The 20,090-nt window shown below is 47.5% G+C and overlaps 1 protein-coding gene across 1 annotated transcript in view; it reads left to right on the plus strand.

Annotated features, from left to right (window-relative positions):
* Window positions 1–2,222: 2,222 nt before the first annotated feature.
* The window catches only part of sez6b (seizure related 6 homolog b), a gene marked incomplete at its 3' end in the record, with an annotated part of 165,605 nt that continues 147,737 nt past the window's right edge, over window positions 2,223–20,090 (plus strand). The window contains exon 1 of the mRNA XM_079272313.1: window positions 2,223–2,351. Coding sequence (XP_079128439.1) covers window positions 2,298–2,351 — 54 coding nt within the window. The 5' untranslated portion in view covers window positions 2,223–2,297. The remainder of the gene's footprint in view (window positions 2,352–20,090) is intronic.

Below are 20,090 nucleotides of genomic sequence, written 5' to 3' on the forward strand. Positions count from 1 at the left end.
GGTTACAAATTAAACTTTCATAAAAGTGAACTTCTCCCCATAAATGCGTTAGCCAAGGCACTACCACAATCTCTTTTTCCATTCAAGGTGACCACGGAAGGATTTAGATACGTAGGGTGGTCATTACACCATAATTTAAAGATCTATTCGCCAAAAACTTTCGTCCTCTTGTTGACAACTGTAAATCCGATATAACCCGCTGGTCTGCTCTTCCCCTGTCCCTCATTGGCTGCATCAGCCTCATGAAAATGGTAATTCTTCCCAAATTCTATCTGTTTCAACATATTCCAATCTTTATGACAAAATCATTGTTTTACGACACTTCTAGCTAGACGCCTCATACTATTCAAGTGGAAACACGTCCTCCCGCCTTCACATAACAGTTGGTTAATAGAGATCTTAAAACTTGAAAAGATCAGATTCTCACTGAGAGACTCCAGTGAAGCCTTTGAAGAGACCTGGAAACCTTTCATAAACTATTTGAATGACGCTGCAATCCAAAAAGTGAACTAGAAGACTTTGTCTTAATTTCTGTTTTTATTTTGGTGGTTGTCATTCTGAGGATTCTTTTTCTCTGGTTGAATCAAGCTTTATACTATACCTCCTCAGAGTGGTGTTTGTTTGTTCGTTGAATTTGTAATTTCTGTATTCAGTGGCAGTTTGTCACAGTTACACTACCTCCAAGAGACTTGCAAATGAATGTAATATGCTGTACATCACAACCTTTTGGGGGTAGACCTGTTCTACCTCTGTCTAAAGTATTGCAAAATCAATGAAAAGATTTGAAAAGAAAGAGATCAAAATGTCAAGTTTTGCCTGAGGCAGGCCCCCCAGATCACATTAGGCTCAGCTAGTTGTGCTGTGCAAAGTTGACATTTTGGCCTGAGTGTAGGCCAATGAGACTTTATTTGTGGAGTTAAATAGATCTCAAAATGGTCTTAAATGTGTATAACTTGATCTTAAAACAAAAAGTAAGATTTGTGTATAATTTTAGGTACTTACAAATGCGTGTTCCAATCTACACACAAATATCAAGCATTTTGAACATGTGTAAATACATGAAATAACATTCCATAATTGGAAAAACACAAACAACGTCCACCACCTAGCAGTGGCTTATTTAAACAATATATTTACATTCATGGGCTACTATACTGCATAGAGTATATAGTTGGTAGATGTATGTGTTCTTACCAAGGGGCGGCAAACTATTCTGTAAATTTAGAAGACAATGTCTTTTCCACTTTGAAATTACATACAATTTAACCAAAATCCCAGATGTACTAGTTTTACACATTCACTTAAACGCAGCATGCATTTGTGGATCTGCGTGGAGCTGGAGACGGTGAAAATAGTATCAAAACTCCACATACAAATGTAACCTGATCCGTGCGTATCAGGTAATCGGTGCACACAACCTCTTTAACAATCTGTAAATAAATACAAAAAATGTCACAAATACTTTGACATTTCTATACACATGAAGTTTTACGAAGGCAAACATGATATATGTCACATGTATGTATATATATATATACCTACATCCGTTCTACTTTTTTTGCTGCCCTTTTTTATTCTTTATACATTTATTTTCTTGTTTATTGTAAATTTGTGTTTGTACATTGAGAGCGGAGTGGAAACCGGAGACAAATTCCATGTATGCGTAAGCACACATGGCCAATAAAGCTGATTCTGATGATCAGATCTATGAAGTTGAAGTTAAAAGTCTGTATGCAAATATAAATATTTATTCAGATTGTGATTCGTGCATTTGTCAAACTGTTTTACAAGTGTTCAAGTTGCTTGGTATTTGTGTTTAGATTGGAACATGCATTCGTGAGTACACCTAATTTCACTCCATATTTACAATTAACCACAAAATAGAATTTGTGTCAATGCCTTCCAAAATGACACGTATGACCATTGCACACCTAAAATGATTGTTACGGTTAGGGAAAGGACATTTTGATGGTTTAAAGAACTTAACAGCTGAGAGTTTTTGTTGTCCCATGGCCTCAGTGCCATCTCGGGACAATTCACGGTTGCCATGAATACTGTTATGAGGGGAAATTCACCAGCTAAAACCAGCTTGCATAGATTAAGTATGTTAGGGTTAAATGTTTGTGAATTTGGGTAAATGAATGACTTGAATGGCGTGTGTGTGTGTCTGCATTGCTTCCATCAGTCTCATTGCCATGCTGCTGTTTGTCCTTGCAGTTCCCTGCCAGCTGAACTTGACTGGGGCAGAAGGATACATAGAGGCTCCGCCACAGTCCAGCTCTGCTTTTCACTCCACTATGGACTGCAGCTACGTCATCACTGTCTATATGGGCTATGGAGTGGAGGTCCAGGTAAGAGCAACATCCATCAATACTGCATATGTTGGACTCCTGATTTTCTCCAGCAAGCCTGGTGTCATGGAAGATTCCTACTTAATAAATGTACTACTGATATACATGTAATCTACTAAATTGATGGAAAGGTGTATACTTTATAAGTATAGTAGTTATTTTGGTCAAAAGACAGCTACATAGATGTGATATCATATTTGTTAAAATTGAGATTGATGGTAACTATTAAAAACATCTGATTTGTATGATATTCAATGAAAAGTTATGGCTTTCAACGAACACCTCATCTCTACCAAGAAGATAAATGCACCTTCCAGGGAATCCAAAGTTGTCTTATTACTGATTCTAATGGGACAGAGAAGATGAGTGGGCTGGTTCTAGTGGGACAGAGAGGATGAGTGGACTGGTTCTAGTGGGACAGAGAGGATGAGTGGACTGGTTCTAGTGGGACAGAGAGGCTGAGTGGACTGGTTCTAGTGGGACAGAGAAGATGTGTGGGATTTATGTGTTACTAATGTTTTTGCGCCTACCATGGTGTCCAAAGGTCTTTTTATTTACTCTTGGCCAGTTTTTTTTACATTTTCCGTCTTCTTACCTGGTTGAGTAATTGAAAATCAGTTGTGTGTACTGGCTACAAAGTGCCGTCTATAGAAAATCTATATATTTCATTGGTTTGGACATTAAAAATGAAAATGAATTGACCTACTTTATACTTTCATATCTGCATATATGTATATACAGTGACTTGCATAAGTATTCACCCCCCTTGGACTTTTCTACATTTTGTCATGGTATAACCACAGATTCAAATATATTTCATTGGGATTGTATGGAATGGACCAATACAAAATAGTTTACATGGATTTCAAAATTATTTACAAATACAAATCTGAAAAGTGTTGAGTGCATATGTATTCACCCCCTTTACTGTATAACCCCTAACAAAGATCTGGTGCGACCAATTGCCTTCACAAGTCACATAATTAGTAGATAGGGTCCACCTGTCTGAAATTTAATCTCCGTATAAATAAACGTGTTCTGTGAAGGCCTCAGAGTTTGTTAGAGAGCAATTACTGAACAAACAGCATCATGAAGACCAAGGAGCTCACCAAACCGGTCAGGGGTAAAGTTGTGGAGAAGTGTGAAGTAGGGTTAGGTTATAAAAAAACATCCCAAGCTTTGAACATCTCACGGAGCACCATAAAATCCATCATCAGAAAATGGAAAGAATATGGCACAACTATAAACCTACCAAGAGAAGGCCGTTCACCCAAACTGACAAACCGTACAAGGAGAAAATAAATCAGAGGAGCAACCAAGAGGCCCATGGTAACTCTGGAGGAGCTGCAAAGATCCACAGCTGAGGTGGGAGAATCTGTCCACAGGACAACTATTAGTCGTGTACTCCACAAATCTGGCCTTTATGGAAGAGTGGTAAAGAGAAAGCCACTGTTGAAAAAATTCACCCAAAGGCATGTGGGAGACTCCAAGGTCAATTGGAAGATGGTTCTTTGGTCTGATGAGACAAAAATTGAGCTTTTTGGCCATCAGACTAGACGCTATGTTTGGTGAACACCAAACACTGCACATCACCACAAACGCACCATCGCCACCGTGAAGCGTGGTGACAGCATCATGCTCTGGGGATGCTCCTCAGCAGCAGGCCCTGGAAGGCTTGTAAAGGTAGAGGGGAACATGAATGCAGAAAAATATCCCCAAAACCTGGAGGATAATCTGACTCAGTCAGCAAGAGAACTACGACTTGGGAGAAGATTTATTCTCTAGCAAGACAACGACCCCAAGCATACAGCAAAAGCTCCACAGAATGGTTCAAAGACAAGAAGTGGAAGTCAAAGCCCAGACCTCAATCCAATCCAGAATCTGTGGCTGGACTTGAAAAGACCTGTTCACGCCCGATCACTGAGCAACCTGACAGAGCTTGAGCTGTTTTGAAGAAGAATAGAAAAAAATCTTCGTGTCCAGATGTGCCAGCCTGAGTGAGACATATCCACACACACACTCAGTGCTGTGATTGCAGCCAGAGGTGCATTTACTAAATACTGACCTGAAGGGGGTGAATACTTATGCAATCTTTACTTTACCGTATATGTTTTTAATTAATTGACATTATTTTGTAAAAATCTGTTTTCACTTTGATATTAAAGAGTTTTTTTTTCGCAAATTCTTGTCAAAAAAGACAAATTGTATTGACCATGATTTCATGTATAAAAGCAACAAAAGGATGAAACATCCAAGGGGGGTGAATACTTATGCAAGGCACTGTATATGTGGTGACATGCTGATACTTTAATAATAGTGTGAACTATGCCAGGCTTAGTTTGTATTTATTCAGACACTGTGTTGTCCCTGTGCAATATGGGTCTGGATCCACTCAGCCATTGTCCATTTGTGTCCAAATCATTGCCCCTTTTTAAGCTGTTAAATCACTGAGCATGGTGTTGGCCTACAGTCAGATGGATGGCTTCAATTAGCTTTTAAATTTTTCATCAACAATAGTTCTCCAGCCGTCTCTGGGCAAGCAGTGCAGATATATAGCTTGCATAGCAGCTGCTGTGACAGTAGAGCAATTCACTGTTCATTTCAAAAATACAGGTCCATTACGCTCCCCTCCCTTCCAGTATGTTTGGATTCTACAGTATAAGAGGATTTCACCAGAAATATGTCATAGATATCCTGAATCATGCTTTCATAGACCAACCAATTCTGAAATACCAGTTTGTTTCCTCACATGTCACAAGATAAAAAGGCTTTGAATTATAAGGTCAATAAGGATATTTTACTCATGTTTAAATCACTTTTGTCCATAAGAAGATTGTATGTCATGTAGCTCTATGATTATCAATTTTGAATACATTGTGAATTGTACATAGATTGTAGGTCTCTTCTTTGACACTGGCTATTGTGTCTCAACACAAAACTCTTTTGTCTGTCTTCTGCATGAGATCGGATTTTGGTAATATCACTAAGGGGTGCAATGAGGTCAAGGGCGGAGGTTTGGTTTCAACATTGGTGGGGATACATATGCGGGGTTATCAGGCTCCTCCCCCATGAATAGTGGAAATCAAAGACCATGCACCAGATGAAAATTCTAAATATACAAATATAGTGGATGCAATAAGGCTCTCAGTCGTTCTGTATTGCTTTCAAATATGTATTCGGTAACACGTTATAACTACACGCTATGAAGCATTAGTTAAGTATGAGTAAACACTTAATTCATAATTTGTAAATCATTGTTCCTATATTAACACTTATTAGTATGCAACTCATAACAACAGTTATAAATGTTTTATTCTTGATTAATAAGCTTGATTATTATAGGTTTCATGATTGTGCTTTCATACTTTATAAATGATGGATTCCCAATTTGTAAAAGAAGTATTTTTAGTTTGTTTGTGTATATATATTACAAACCAATTATTAACCTATTAACACTCCGATGTTAGAAGTACTTCCGGCTCCATACGAGTGGCAGCCTTTACAGCAGCTCCTGCTCACCACTGAGCTTTTTCTTTATATTGTCTTATTTTTGTTACTTTTTTTCCACTTGTTTATCTGCTTTGACAATAGTGCACTATGGCAGCTAGTTCTTTCGAGTTTGTCGTTTTTTATCTGCTACTTATTGCACTTTTCACCACCTGTCCGGGGATCCAGCACCATTGTTTACACCAGGGATCAGCCGTTAGGGACACGGCGGTGCTACTACCGGAGGAGAGACCCGAGGTTCCCCGCCAGCTGAGGAGGAAGAGATGGGGAGGCCGCGCTGGGGCAGAGTGTCACGCCAGGAGGAGACGTTTTAGACCCGTCCTCCCCTCCATGATCATGGGAAACGTACGGTCTCTCCCCAACAAGATGAACGAGCTATCAGCGCTGACTCGCCATCAGAGGGAATACCGCGAGTGTAGCCTCATGGGGTAGTACCAGAAGTATGCAAGACCATTGTATGTAAAACTAAGAAAAGAAAAGCCAGAAGACGGCCACAAGAAGTGGGAATGGACCGCAACGGATCAAAACAGTTTGGAAAACCTGCGGACAGCCATTAAAGAAGCTTTGCGGCTGGAGCCACGAAGCCTGACAACGAAGCTGGTGGCAGAGGTCAGTTGCAACGACGACGACGCAGTGGTAAAAGTGTGCAACGAAGGCGGGGGAATCGTCACTTTGTGGGGCTACACCCTGTCCTCCGTGGAAAAGAAATATCCAGCAGAAGAGAAGGAATTGGCAGTTCTAGCAAGGTATTGGAGCACCCTGAAAGACCTTGCTCAGGGGCAGGGCATCAGGGTCCTCACACAAAGCCAGGTCCATCGATTCCTCAGAAAAGCCACGGTAGAGAGCACGAAGGCGACGAACGCGAGGTGGGGGCGTTGGGAAGACATCCTGCTGGACCCAGACCTCGAAATCGGCCCTGCACAACCCGTGAGTAAGAAAAAGAGGACACAGGACGAGACGCCATCCGAACCGTTAGAGTGGACTCTATACACAGACGGATCGCGAAAAGGACAAGACGACAACGCCTACTGGGGCTTCATTCTCAAGCACAATGAGAAGGAGCGCTCCAGACAACGAGGCCAAGTCCCCGGCAGTGCCCAGACCGGGGAGGTGACAGCGATACTGGAAGGTTTGCTCGAGTTGGAGCGAAGAAGGGTGAAAAGAGCAAGAGTCATAACTGATAGTTATTACTGTGCTCAGGCCCTTAACGAAGACCTGTCCATATGGGAAGAAAATGGTTTTGAGAGTGCTAAAAACAAGAAAGTAGCTCACGAAAACCTATGGAGAAAAATAGCCGAATTGCGGCTAACAATGGAGCTCGAAGTGGTGCACCAGAGGGCCCACACGCGAGTAGGAACTCATTGGCAAGGAAACGAAGAAGTGGATCGTTTCGTCCAGATGAGACAAATTGTCTTTGTTGGGATCGAGAAGTGGGAAGATTTGCCCAAAGGACGGGTAGTCCCAGAAGAGAATGTGAAGGAGGTGGTGCAGGCAGTGCATGGAGCACTTGGACATGCAGGCACCGTTCCAACGCGAAGGGAACTGGAAAAGCAGCGACTCTGGATTCCTGAAAAAGAAGTCCCCAGAATCCTAAAAGACTGTGAGTTGTATGGTCGATACAACGCAGGAAGGAGAGGACAAAGAGTGGAATGACTCACCATTAAAAGTACCGTACCCTGGGGTTCTATCTGCATGGATGTGGCAGGACCCTTAGGGGTACCGGGTAAAAGCGGAGAAAAGTACCTGTTGGTGCTAGTGGACTCCATGTCAGGGTATGTAACCACAAAAGCAGTAAGAAAAGCTAACGGCAACAGTGTTGTTAGCATGCTGGTGTCAGGATCCCTGTCTGACCCACTGTGTGGTTACCTCTGTTTCCCCTCCAATCTCCTCTCCTCATGTGTCTGTCATTCCCCTGTGTGTGTTTTGTTATGCCATGTGCTTGGTGTTTTCTCGGACCTGCCTCCAGACTCCTCCCACTGCTACCGCTCTGATGGATGCCAGCTGCGGACAATCTGGCTCGTTACCCGGCAGCATATAAGCCCTGGGCCTGCAGGCTTGGGGCGTCAGTCTGTATTGTCTTCTGCCTCGGTAGCGTCCGCCGTGTCGTGAGTAAACCCCATGGTATCTTCCTGTGCTAATCTCTCTCCTCTCTGCTACGGGTGGAAAGTACTGGGCGATCTACGAACTCTCCGGTGTCGAGCCACGGGACATCACACCGTCGATCTGTCAACTCTTCGGTGTCGAGCCACGGGACATCACACCGTCGATCTGTCAACTCTTCAGTGTCGAGCCACGGGACATCACACCGTCGAGCTACCAGCCCCCGGTGTCGAGCCACGGGACTCACACCAGCCACCCACTTGTCTACCAAATAAACCTGTTTCATTGGACTTTGTCTCCTGTGGTCTGCATTTGGGTCCTACCCGTGAACTCCCGTGACAGAACAGACTGACCATAAAATGGACGCAGCGACCACAGGAGCAGCTACGCTGGCCGGACATAGCACGCAGCTGGAGGCACACCAGCAGATGCTCATGGAGATGCGTCAAGCCCTGCAATCCATGGCAGGTGAGGTCTCTGAGGTTGGCCGCATCTTGCAGGGACTGGTTCGGACAGGCCAGCTTCAGCCGGCTCCAGCCCCGGACCCATCACCTGCACTCCCCTCTCCAGGCCTCGCCCCGCCGGTTCGGGAGTCCCCCGTGCCACCTCCGGAGCCCTATGACGGAACGCTGGGGAGATGCCGGGGCTTCCTGTTTCAATGCAGGCAGGTGTTTGACCGACAGCCCCAGATTTTCGCCTCAGACAGGTCCAGGGTTTCTTACGTGGTCGGCTTACTGCGGGGAAGGGCTTTGGACTGGGCCACGAACACACTGAGCATCGACCAGCCTAATCTTGTGGATTATGTCGACTTTGTGGAGGATCTGAGGAGGGTTTTCGACCACCCAGTGGACTCCGAGGATGCAGCTCAACGCCTCCTCCGCTTGCGACAGGGTCAGGCGAGTGTAGCAGAACACGCAGTGGACTTCCGCATTCTCGCCGCCGAGTCCGGGTGGGGAGAGACGGCGCTCAGGGGAGTTTTCCTTCACGGGCTATCCGAAGCCATGAAGGATGAACTGGCAACCTGTAATAAGGCCGGTTCGTTGGAGGAGCTGATTAAGCTCTCGATCGGGCTGGATAATCGGATGCGGCAGAGGCGACGTGAGAGGAACTACAGGTCCCTAGGGGCATCACCCGTGACATCGCCCTCTTCCAGCTTCCGCCTGCGTGCTCCGGCGTCAGCCTATCCGGAGGAGCGGAGAGGGCCTCAGGCTTGGGATTCTGTCCCCTTTTCCACGCCGGAGGAGGAGCCTATGCAGCTCGGGCGTGCCCACCTTTCGCCACGGGAGAGAGATAGGCGGATCAGAGCAGGCGAGTGCCTGTACTGTGGCCGCCTGGGACATTCCCTTTCCTCCTGTCCGGTTCGGTCAAACGGGGGCGCTCGCCAGTAAAGGTTGGGATACTGGTGAGCGGACCCGAGCCTTCTCGAGACTCCCTACCAAGACTGTTGTTGCCGGCATCTCTCTCGCTGCACTCTCGCTCTCTCTCTCTCTCGGCTCTGGTGGACTCTGGAGCAGAACAGAATTTCATGGACACGGAGTTTATCGCCAGAGTCCAGATTCCCTTGGAGAGACTAGAGCGTCCGCTAGTGGTCAATGCCCTAGACGGCAGCTTCCTAGCCCGAGTCACTCACCGGACCCAGCCGCTGCAGCTCATCCTGTCCGGTAATCACAGAGAGAGACTTCAGTTTTACGTTTTTCCTTCTCCGCAGAACCCCCTAGTTCTGGGCCACCCTTGGCTCACCACCCATAACCCTCGGATTGACTGGGCGGCAGGGAGGATTGCCGCATGGAGCCCCGACTGTCATGCTAACTGCCTAAGATCGGCGCAACCCCCTGGAGGACCTCCCCAGGACTATCACGAGCCTTTGCCAGATCTCGCCTCCGTGCCCACCGCCTACCATGACATCGGGGAAGTGTTTAGCAAGAGCCGGGCCCTCTCCTTACCACCTCACCGTCCCTACGACTGCGCTATTGACCTCCACCCGGGCGCTCCGCTTCCTTCCAGTCGGTTATATAACCTGTCTAGGCCGGAGAAGGCATCCATGGAGGAATACATCTCACAGTCGTTGACCTTCGCAATGCATACCACCTGGTGCGGATCCGAGCAGGAGATGAGTGGAAGACGGGGTTCAACACCCCCCTCGGTCACTTCGAGTACTTGGTCATGCCGTTTGGACTATCCAATGCCCCAGCAGTTTTCCAGGCGTTGGTAAACGACGTACTCCGGGACTTCCTGAACCGTTTTGTGTTCGTGTACATCGATGATATCCTCATCTACTCTGCGGACCTTCTGGAGCATCAGCGCCACGTTCGGTTGGTCCTCCAGCGCCTACTGGAGAACAAACTGTTTGTGAAGGCGGAGAAATGTGAGTTCCATGTGACCTCAGTTCAGTTCCTGGGATTCATCATTGAGAGGGGTCAAGTAAGAACGGATCCAGAAAAGGTCAAGGCGGTAACTGAGTGGCCGACTCCCTCCTCCCGGAAACAGCTCCAACAGTTTCTGGGGTTTGCCAACTTCTACCGTCGATTCATCAGGAACTACAGTAACCTCGCAGCCCCGCTCACTGGGCTCACCTCTTCCAAGACCATATTTGTATGGACACCGGAGGCCGGTCGGGCATTCAAGCTCCTCAAGGAACGGTTCTCCTCCGCCCCCATCCTGATTCAGCCCGACGACACCCGTCAGTTCGTTGTTGAGGTGGACGCCTCTGACACAGGTGTGGGGGCCATCCTGTCTCAACAGTCGGACTCGGACTCGAAGTTGCGCCCTTGCGCCTACTATTCCCGCCGGTTGAACCCAGCAGAGAGGAACTACGATGTGGGAAACCGGGAACTGCTGGCTATTAAGCTGGCTCTCGAGGAGTGGAGACACTGGCTAGAGGGGGCTGTTCATCCGTTCGTGGTCTGGACAGACCATAGGAACCTCGAGTACATTCGGACGGCCAAGCGGTTAAACTCTCGCCAGGCTCGGTGGTCATTATTCTTCGGACGGTTTGACTTCACCATCTCCTACCGCCCAGGCCACAAGAATACCAAGCCTGATGCTCTCTCTCGCCAGTTCTCTCCCGAGGGTCGCTCCTCCAGTCCTGGGACCATCCTCCCTACAACCTGTGTGGCAGCCGCTCTCACCTGGGAGATCGAATCAGTGGTGCAGGACGCTCTCCGAACCCAGCCAGATCCCGGAGGCGGGCCTCCCGGCCGCCTCTTTGTTCCCCTGTCCGCACGCTCCCAAGTGCTCCAGTGGGCGCACACCTCTCGGTTCTCCTGTCACCCTGGCGTCAGACGCACCATTGATCTGCTTCGGAGAACCTTTTGGTGGACATCGCTGGAGGCCGATACTAGAGCCTTTGTCCTCGCCTGCTCAACCTGTGCCCGCAATAAGGCGTCACACCGACCTCCCGCCGGCTTGCTGCAACCCCTCCCGGCGCCTCATCGTCCCTGGTCCCATATCGCCCTGGACTTCGTCACGGGCCTGCCACCCTCTCATGGAAACACGGTCATCGTTACGGTGGTTGACCGCTTCTCCAAGGCGGCTCACTTCCTCGCTCTGCCCAAGCTTCCCTCAGCTCAGGAGGCGGCGGATATCATGGTCAGCCAGGTGTTCCGTCTGCATGGGATCCCGGTGGACATTGTGTCGGACCGAGGCCCGCAGTTCGTATCCCAGGTCTGGAGAGCCTTCGGCCGGGCCCTCGGCGCAACCATCAGTCTGTCCTCGGGGTTCCACCCCCAGTCCAACGGGCAGACGGAGAGGCTTAATCAGGAGCTCGAGGCCTCCCTCCGCTGCGTGGCAGCATCGAATCCCTCCAGCTGGAGTACTCACCTGCCTTGGGTGGTATATGCCCACAACTCCCATACATCATCGGCTACGGGCCACACTCCATTCGAGGCCTCCCTGGGTTACCAGCCACCTCTGTTCCCCGCCCAGGAGGTGGAGATAGCTGTTCCCTCAGTGCAGCGCCACCTTCGTCGCTGTAGGAAGGTGTGGAGGGAGACCCGGGCCGCCCTTCTCCGCACGGCGGAACAGAATAAGCGTTTTGCGGATCGCCGCCGCATCCCTGCTCCACATTACCAAGTCGGTCAAATGGTGTGGCTCTCCGCCAGGGACATCCCATTACGGACCGAATCCCGGAAGTTGTCTCCCCGGTTCATCGGTCCGTTTGTGGTCCAGGCAATTATCAACCCGTCCGCAGTTCGTCTGAAGCTTCCCTCATCCATGAGGATCCACCCGACGTTCCACGTGTCGCTGATCAAACCGGTGTCCACCTGTGCCCTGTGCCCTCCGGCCAGACCCCCACCACCCGCCCGACTCATCGACGGAGGTCCAGCGCATACGGTCAACAGACTGTTGGATGTTCGCCCTCGGGGTCGGGGTTTCCAATACCTCGTGGACTGGGAGGGTTACGGTCCTGAGGAACGCTCATGGGTGCCCCGGTCTAGGATCCTCGACCCCACTCTCGTTCGGGATTTTCATCGACGGCACCCGGACAAGACTGGCAGACCGCCTGGAGGCTCCCGTTGAGGGGGGGGGGGTACTGTCAGGATCCCTGTCTGACCCACTGTGTGGTTACCTCTGTTTCCCCTCCAATCTCCTCTCCTCATGTGTCTGTCATTCCCCTGTGTGTGTTTTGTTATGCCATGTGCTTGGTGTTTTCTCGGACCTGCCTCCAGACTCCTCCCACTGCTACCGCTCTGATGGATGCCAGCTGCGGACAATCTGGCTCGTTACCCGGCAGCATATAAGCCCTGGGCCTGCAGGCTTGGGGCGTCAGTCTGTATTGTCTTCTGCCTCGGTAGCGTCCGCCGTGTCGTGAGTAAACCCCATGGTATCTTCCTGTGCTAATCTCTCTCCTCTCTGCTACGGGTGGAAAGTACTGGGCGATCTACGAACTCTCCGGTGTCGAGCCACGGGACATCACACCGTCGATCTGTCAACTCTTCGGTGTCGAGCCACGGGACATCACACCGTCGATCTGTCAACTCTTCAGTGTCGAGCCACGGGACATCACACCGTCGAGCTACCAGCCCCCGGTGTCGAGCCACGGGACTCACACCAGCCACCCACTTGTCTACCAAATAAACCTGTTTCATTGGACTTTGTCTCCTGTGGTCTGCATTTGGGTCCTACCCGTGAACTCCCGTGACAGCTGGACCAAGTCTGTGGCTACTTAGGGGTGCCTAAGGAGCTCAGGACTGACAACGGAATGCATTTTCGCAACGCAAAGGTGGACCAGTGGTGCCAACAGCATGGGGTAATGAGGATCTACTCTCCCCCATACACCCCCCAGGCCAACGGGGTGGTGGAAAGGACCATTGGCTTGGTGAAAAGTTGGATTGGGAAAAATGCCAACTCGAGAGAATGGAGCACTAAGACCCTGGACATCGCCAAAGCCCTGAACGACCGCTACCGAAGTGACAGGCCCTCCCCTGCGGAGGAGCTGATGCTCAGAAGGCTCAGAAGATAAAGAACCCAAGCTTGAGCAAAAGGTGCCACTTCGAGTAGGACAGCGTGTCTGGATCAAGGCTCAGGTCGGTGCTTCTAACTCTGCAGTCAAAGCCAGGTACAATAAATCCGACATAGTTGTCAAGATATTGGACAGTAATACTGTTCAACTTAAGAAGAAAGGAATCCAAGGAGTAGGGCAGCTGAAGCCGGTTCCGTACTAGGAGAAAACCAGGAACTCAAGAATGGCCACTAACATACAAGCTTTACCAACTTTGTCAGAGTGGCCAATGTCAAAGGGGTGGTTAACATGAGAAGGAGTACTACGGGGCTCTGGGCAGGAAGAGCCCTGAAGAAGTTAGGATATGCAAAGAAAGGATTTCTCTCAGAAGAAAAAGAAGTGTTGACATGGAGAGAAATCAAGAACGATTGTGTGGTCTGCCTGCTGCCGACCACCCTAGACATCGCATGGCAGGGACCCGGAAACAAGAAACCACTCCGGGTCACAGGAAGAAGAAAAGAATTTAACCGTATGACCCACAAACCAGTGAAGGTTATGGATGCATATGTATGCGGTTCATGCCGAATAGAGATGTCGCCAAGGTTGCTCTTCATCATCCAGTGGGATCTACGGGGGACGAAGCTGAACCTTAAGGACTGCGTCTGCCAATGGGATGGACACAGGCTGCACCTCTGTGCGTCTTGCTCCGTACTCCAGCAAAATGGACTAATGGTGCAAGCTGGAGCAGCCGACGGATGGCAGGTGAGAAAGTTTCTTCAGCCAATACAAACCCTGGCACCCGCCTCATGGGAAGGTGAAGGTGCTGCAGCTCCTGTTGAAATGTCTCACAACGAGGAGACTGGGGAACCCTCTGCACCATCTATGAGCCCACTCAACGGCGACCCACAAGAAGCAGGTGGAAACCGGATTACTGGCCCCAGGGGATCTTGGAAGGAGTTGGTGCAAAGGAACTGGCCATACAGCCCAGCTCACGCCGAGGTTACCTACCCGCCCCTTGCTTCCGTACAGATCCCAGCGGCCTTCAGGGTCTTCCGCGACCCTGATGCACCAGGGTACGCAGCCACCGCAGCAAACTTACCCGATTCTATCATCATCGCTCTATCAGTTTGGGGGTCCTTGGCCTGAAAAAAGTTGAAGACCCCTGGGCCTAATGCACTCCTCCGTCTCTCTGGTGACTTTAATCATGCCCCTCCGTCCTCCATTCTGCCCAGATTCACCCAATATGTCACATGCCACACCAGAGACAATAAAACACTGGATCTATTATATGCCAACACCAAGGAGGCATACACTTCATTACCTCTACCTCCCCTGGGAAGATCTGATCACAACCTGGTGCACCTCCGGCCTGTGTACAAACCTCTTGTACAAAGGCAGCCAGCTGTGACTCGCACAGTAAAAAGATGGTCTGAGGAAGCCGAGGAGGCTCTGAAGACTGTTTTGACTCTACTGTGTGGGAAGTATTCAGTGATGCCCATGGGGAGGACATTGACAGTCTCACTAACTGCATAACAGACTACATAAACTTCTGTGTGGAGAACACCGTACCCACAAGAACTGTACGCTGTTTTTCCATCTGCAAACCACGGATCACTCCTGAAATATTAGTGCATTTACTTGTACTTTTGCTTTCAACAGTTAAGTACATTTAATATCAGAAAATTACTTTCGATACTTAAGTACAATAAATATCAGATACTGTAAGACTTTTACTCAAGTACTATTCTAATAGGTGACTTTAACTGGAGTCATTGCAACCTGCGTAATCTTGGGATTTTCTTTGATCGATCCATGTCATTTGACCCTCATGTTAAGCAGCTGTCTAGGCCATGTTTCTTCCATCTAAGAAATATCAGTAAACTGAGATATGTAGTATCAACACCTGAATTAGAGATGATCATACACACATTTATCTCTTCACGCATTGACTACTGCAACTCACTTTTTACATCACTCAGTGCATCTGCTCTTAACCGTCTACAGGTCATCCAAAATGCTGCCGCCAGATTACTCACCAGGACAAATCGACGGTCTCACATCACCCCCATACTCCGATCTCTCCACTGGCTTCCTGTAGCATCTAGGATACACTTTAAAATTCTCACCATCACTTACAGAGCACTTCACGGTCAGGCTCCGGCTTATGTAGCTGATCTACTTCGCCCCTATTCACCCGCCCGCACTCTCAGGTCAAACGCTCTAGGTCTTCTGTCAGTCCCACGCACACGATTTAACACCCGTGGTGACCGAGCCTTTGAGGCAGTGGCCCCGAGGCTCTGGAATGCTCTGCCTGCAACTCTGCGCCTCGCAAATACTGTGGATACTTTTAAAAGCCAGCTCAAAACCCACCTGTTTAGGCTGGCGTTTGTGTAAAAGTAAACCCATGTCCCAGACCTGCTCTTAAAATATGTAAAATTCTCAAAGACACTTTACAAACATTAAAATCATCATAAAAAAAGCTATACAGTAAAAGCATAGAACACGCATTTGTCACACATTAAAAGCAGTTCTCAATAGGTGGGTTTTGATTTGGGATTTGAACATGGAAAGGTCAGTGCAGTCTCGGTTGTGTTTGGGCAGCTATGGAGAAGGCTCTGTTGCCCCATGTCCGGTGCTTGGTCCTGAGTGGAAGAGACAGGAGGTTGGCATCAGAGGAGCGGAGCCGACGGGATGGAGTGTGGTTGTGGAGCAGGTCGGTGAGGTAGGAGGGGGCCTGATTATGGAGGGCTTTGTATTGGATCCGTTGTGGGACGGGGAGCCAGTGGAGGGAGGTTCTGGAGAACAGGGGTGACGGGAGCGGGAGTGGGTGAGCAGACGAGCAGCAGAGTTCTGCATGTACTAGAGCTTATTTAGGATTTTGAATGATGTGCCATAAAGAATACTGTTGCAGTAGTCGATTCTGGAGGTGATGGATCAAAATTTCAGCAGCAGATAAGGAGAGTGATGGGCGGAGACGGGCCATGTTTTTTAAGTGAAAAAAGCAGTTCTGGTGATTTGGTTAACGTGGTGTTGAAAGGAGAGGTTGCTGTCAAACATGACTCCGAGGTTGCGGATGTGTGGGGAGGGAGACAGAGTGGAGTTGTCGATGGTGAGGCAGAAGTTGTAACTGGTTTTAGTAAGAGATTTGGGTTTGAGGCGGGAGAGAAAGATGTTGTGGTTGATGGTATCAAAAGCTGCAGTGAGGTCGAGGAGAATGAGAATGTTGAGGTGACCAGCGTCTGAGGAGAGGAGGAGGTTGTTGGTGACTTCGAGGAGGGCTTTTTTCAGTGCTGTGCTGTGAGCAGAAACCGGATTGAAATGGCTCGAACAGATCATTGGAGATGAGCTGGGCTTTGAGTTGTGCAGTGACAATGTGTTCCAGTATTTTTGACAGAAAGGGAAGATTGGAGATGGGCCGTAAATTGCTCATGGTGTCAGGGTCAAGTCGTTTTTTGAGAATGGGGGTGACAGCAGCCAGTTTAAGTGTGTTGGGGACTGAACCGGAGCTGAGGGAGGAGTCAATGGTAATGTAGAGCCAAATAATGTAAAGCCAAATACAATTGAATCGACATGACTTGAGAGAGGTGGATGAGGCAAAATAGAAAAATATCAAAATACATGATAAAAGCAAGGTTTACTTTCAGAAATGGCCAGATTCTTCAATCAACAAAAAATATGAACTACGTGAATAGCTGGGATTTTGTCTGAAAGATCAAGGACTCAACAGCAGTCCCTGCAGCATGGAGTAGCATTGTGGGTCCAGGCCCTCCCACTGAGTATACGTTCTGTTGGCTTTGCCGTTTGCTTCGGTTTTTCTCAACCTAATTAAGTGCTTTTGGTGCCTTAACCTAAACCCCACTACATGTAGTTATTTTAAGCCCAACCATGATGTTTATCCTAACCTAACCAAGTGCTTTTATTGCGTAAATTTCATTTTGTAGCATAATGTCATTAAGAATTTGTTTTGCTCACAACAAAACCAATACATTGCATTTCATGACGATTTCGCCACGGTGAGTCCAGTTGTTGAACTGGTAATTATGTCCGGAGAATTTTTCAATTTTATTTAACCTATTGACCGTCATGCGTAACCGATCAAAAATGCTCTTGATAGTTAACTATTGACATCCCAAATTAAGAGGCCAATTAATTGGGGCAGCTGTGGCTCAGAGGTAGAGCGGGTCATCCACTAATTGGAAGATTGGCAGTTCAATCACTGGCTCCTCCAGTCCGCATGCCGAAGTGTCCTCGGTCAGATGCTGAAACCCAAATTGCTCCCGAACACATCAGTGTGTGAGTGTGTGCAAATGTGAATTAGTTTAGAACACCTTACATGGTAACCTTTGCCATCAGTGTATGAATGTTTGTGAGGATGGCGCTTTGAATAGTCGGAAGACTAGAAAGGTGCTATAGAAATGCAAAAAACAACAGAGGTCCAAACTATTTTTATGTCATGTTTACTTGTATCGCTCTGCTGGTCCAAAATCACGTACACATCTTGGCAGAAGATAGCTGTGTGCTGGGCCTAATGTAGATTAGAAGAAATATTCTCCTGATTTGATAAAATGCTGTCGCTGTCCTAGGATTATTAGGCCTATTAGGCCTAGGACAGCAACAGCAAAGAATAGCAAAAATCTCCAATGAAAGCTTTACTCGATGGAAAAGTTCTTTTCATTCTTCTCCCAACTGGTGGCAAGAGTTTGATTGAAAGATAGTTCATCCATTCACCTGCCAATTATATTTTAAATTGCCTGCCATTTACCAAACAGTTTCCAATGAAGGCTTCTCAGATGGTTGTGTGTAACAAACCATCTGTCAGATCAAGCATTCCCACCAAGTAAGTCAGACTGGTCTCATCCAATACCCGTAGCTATGCCTAATAAAAATAATGTGCCCTAATATGTTATGTACGTAATAATAAACGAGGAAGTATTAAGACCGCAAAAGGTCACATGGAGCGGGCAGGAGTGGAGGTGAGTGAGGAAATAAGGTATGGGGATATCCTCTTTCTAAATAGCTAGGCAGGGACCTAATTGACAAACAGTAACGGTCTTCCCAAGAATTCCCAAGTGACGTCATGCATAATTTGAAGGTAGGGATTGCCCCCCGGCCACTTGTGGTCTCTAAAGCTCAAGTGCAGCATTTTAACTGTTAACCGCCCGATGTCTCTCACAGCACACAGCTATACTTTTACTATTGCAGCATTGAAAGTAAGTTCCACATCAACTGCAGCCACCTTGGTTGTTTTTGGAAATGTTGTGATTGGCCGGTCACATCTCAGGCTGCTGAAAATCGGCCCAAAGGTAGGGGACCAGATTTCTCTGACAGGTCAAATAAAATGAGTTCGTAGATTTGTCTGGTTTACAGGCAAGAAGTAGCCCTTAACCTAATGAGGCAGAAAGTAAGGGTATAGATGACACAATGGTGAATATGGGTGTTACCTACTGTGACCATAATTGAACCATAATTTACTTGCCATAGCCATAATCTTTGCCTAACCTTAATATGACAATACCGTGTTAACTGTCCCGGCACAGAACTGAATAAATGATTCAATTATGTGGTGTTACATCCGGGGGGATTATTTCATACTAAGCCAAATGACTATCCAGATCACAACATACTATATAGTGAGTGCCTTAGTTTCTGACTCCCAAGAAAGAATGCTGGCCTTGCAGTGGCTTCACTTGTCTCCCGCAGTGTTAATGTATTCGCTGCATGGTGAGAGCAGGCCCCAGTATCCACTGGTCCTTCCCCCTACTATGCGCTAACTGGTAACGGCTTAATTTAGGTTAACAAATAGATGCAGAAACTTCAATAACATAATGTAGGGATGAGACTGCTCATTAATTGTCCATAACAGCCTCAACAAAACAGTTTCCTTCTACCTGCAGCATGCCAACTTTCCTGCATTTACATCCTCCAATGATGCCAATGGATAACAGAAAATGAGTGGGGAAAGGGTAAAAGGAGAAGAATGGAAAGGAAGAAAAACAAAAGAAAGAAAATGGAAGTGTTGAGGAAAGGAATAGGATGGTAAACCATGTAAAGCAAACCATGAGAGGAGGAGAGTGTTTGGAGCAGGAAAGGAAAGATAAGAAAAACAAAGAAGCAAATAAGAGAAGAGGAGATGATGAGCATGCACCTGAGATAAAATAGATGCAGTTTCTCTCATCTTCCATTTACTCATTATTGAAAGTGACTCCAGTGTCCTGATGTGGCTGAGCTGGCGTGGTTAATTAATTACTCATGGATTATCTGTCCTCTCCTTTTGTTTGTTTATGGACCTCTTTACATGTGTCTTGGCTAAAATGTCTTATCAGCTTCTCTTAACTAAATTGAAAAGCCTCCCTTCATGGATAGACCGACCTAAACACATCTGGAATTCAAATACTGTTGGACACACATCAAAGATGTCAGGTGGACCTGGGAGGTCACTCAGAACTTTGTATACACCAAGAGGTGACTTCTAATTTGTCTTATCAAAAAGTCACGCTCATTAATGTACTTCAGAGGTCTTTATTAGACCTGGAGGATTACAACTTCCTGATTTGATTGTCTTTGTGTACAAGATAAGCCAGACTTCACCTAACCTGATGCACAACTTTGATAAGATAAATTATGGGGTTGAGTTTGGAATATTCTACCAGGTAAGGCCCCAAACCTGCAGCAGTAGCGGTAGAGTAAAACAC

Source organism: Melanostigma gelatinosum, assembly GCF_949748355.1.
Source record: "Melanostigma gelatinosum genome assembly, chromosome: 7".
NCBI classification, from domain to species: domain Eukaryota; kingdom Metazoa; phylum Chordata; class Actinopteri; order Perciformes; family Zoarcidae; genus Melanostigma; species Melanostigma gelatinosum.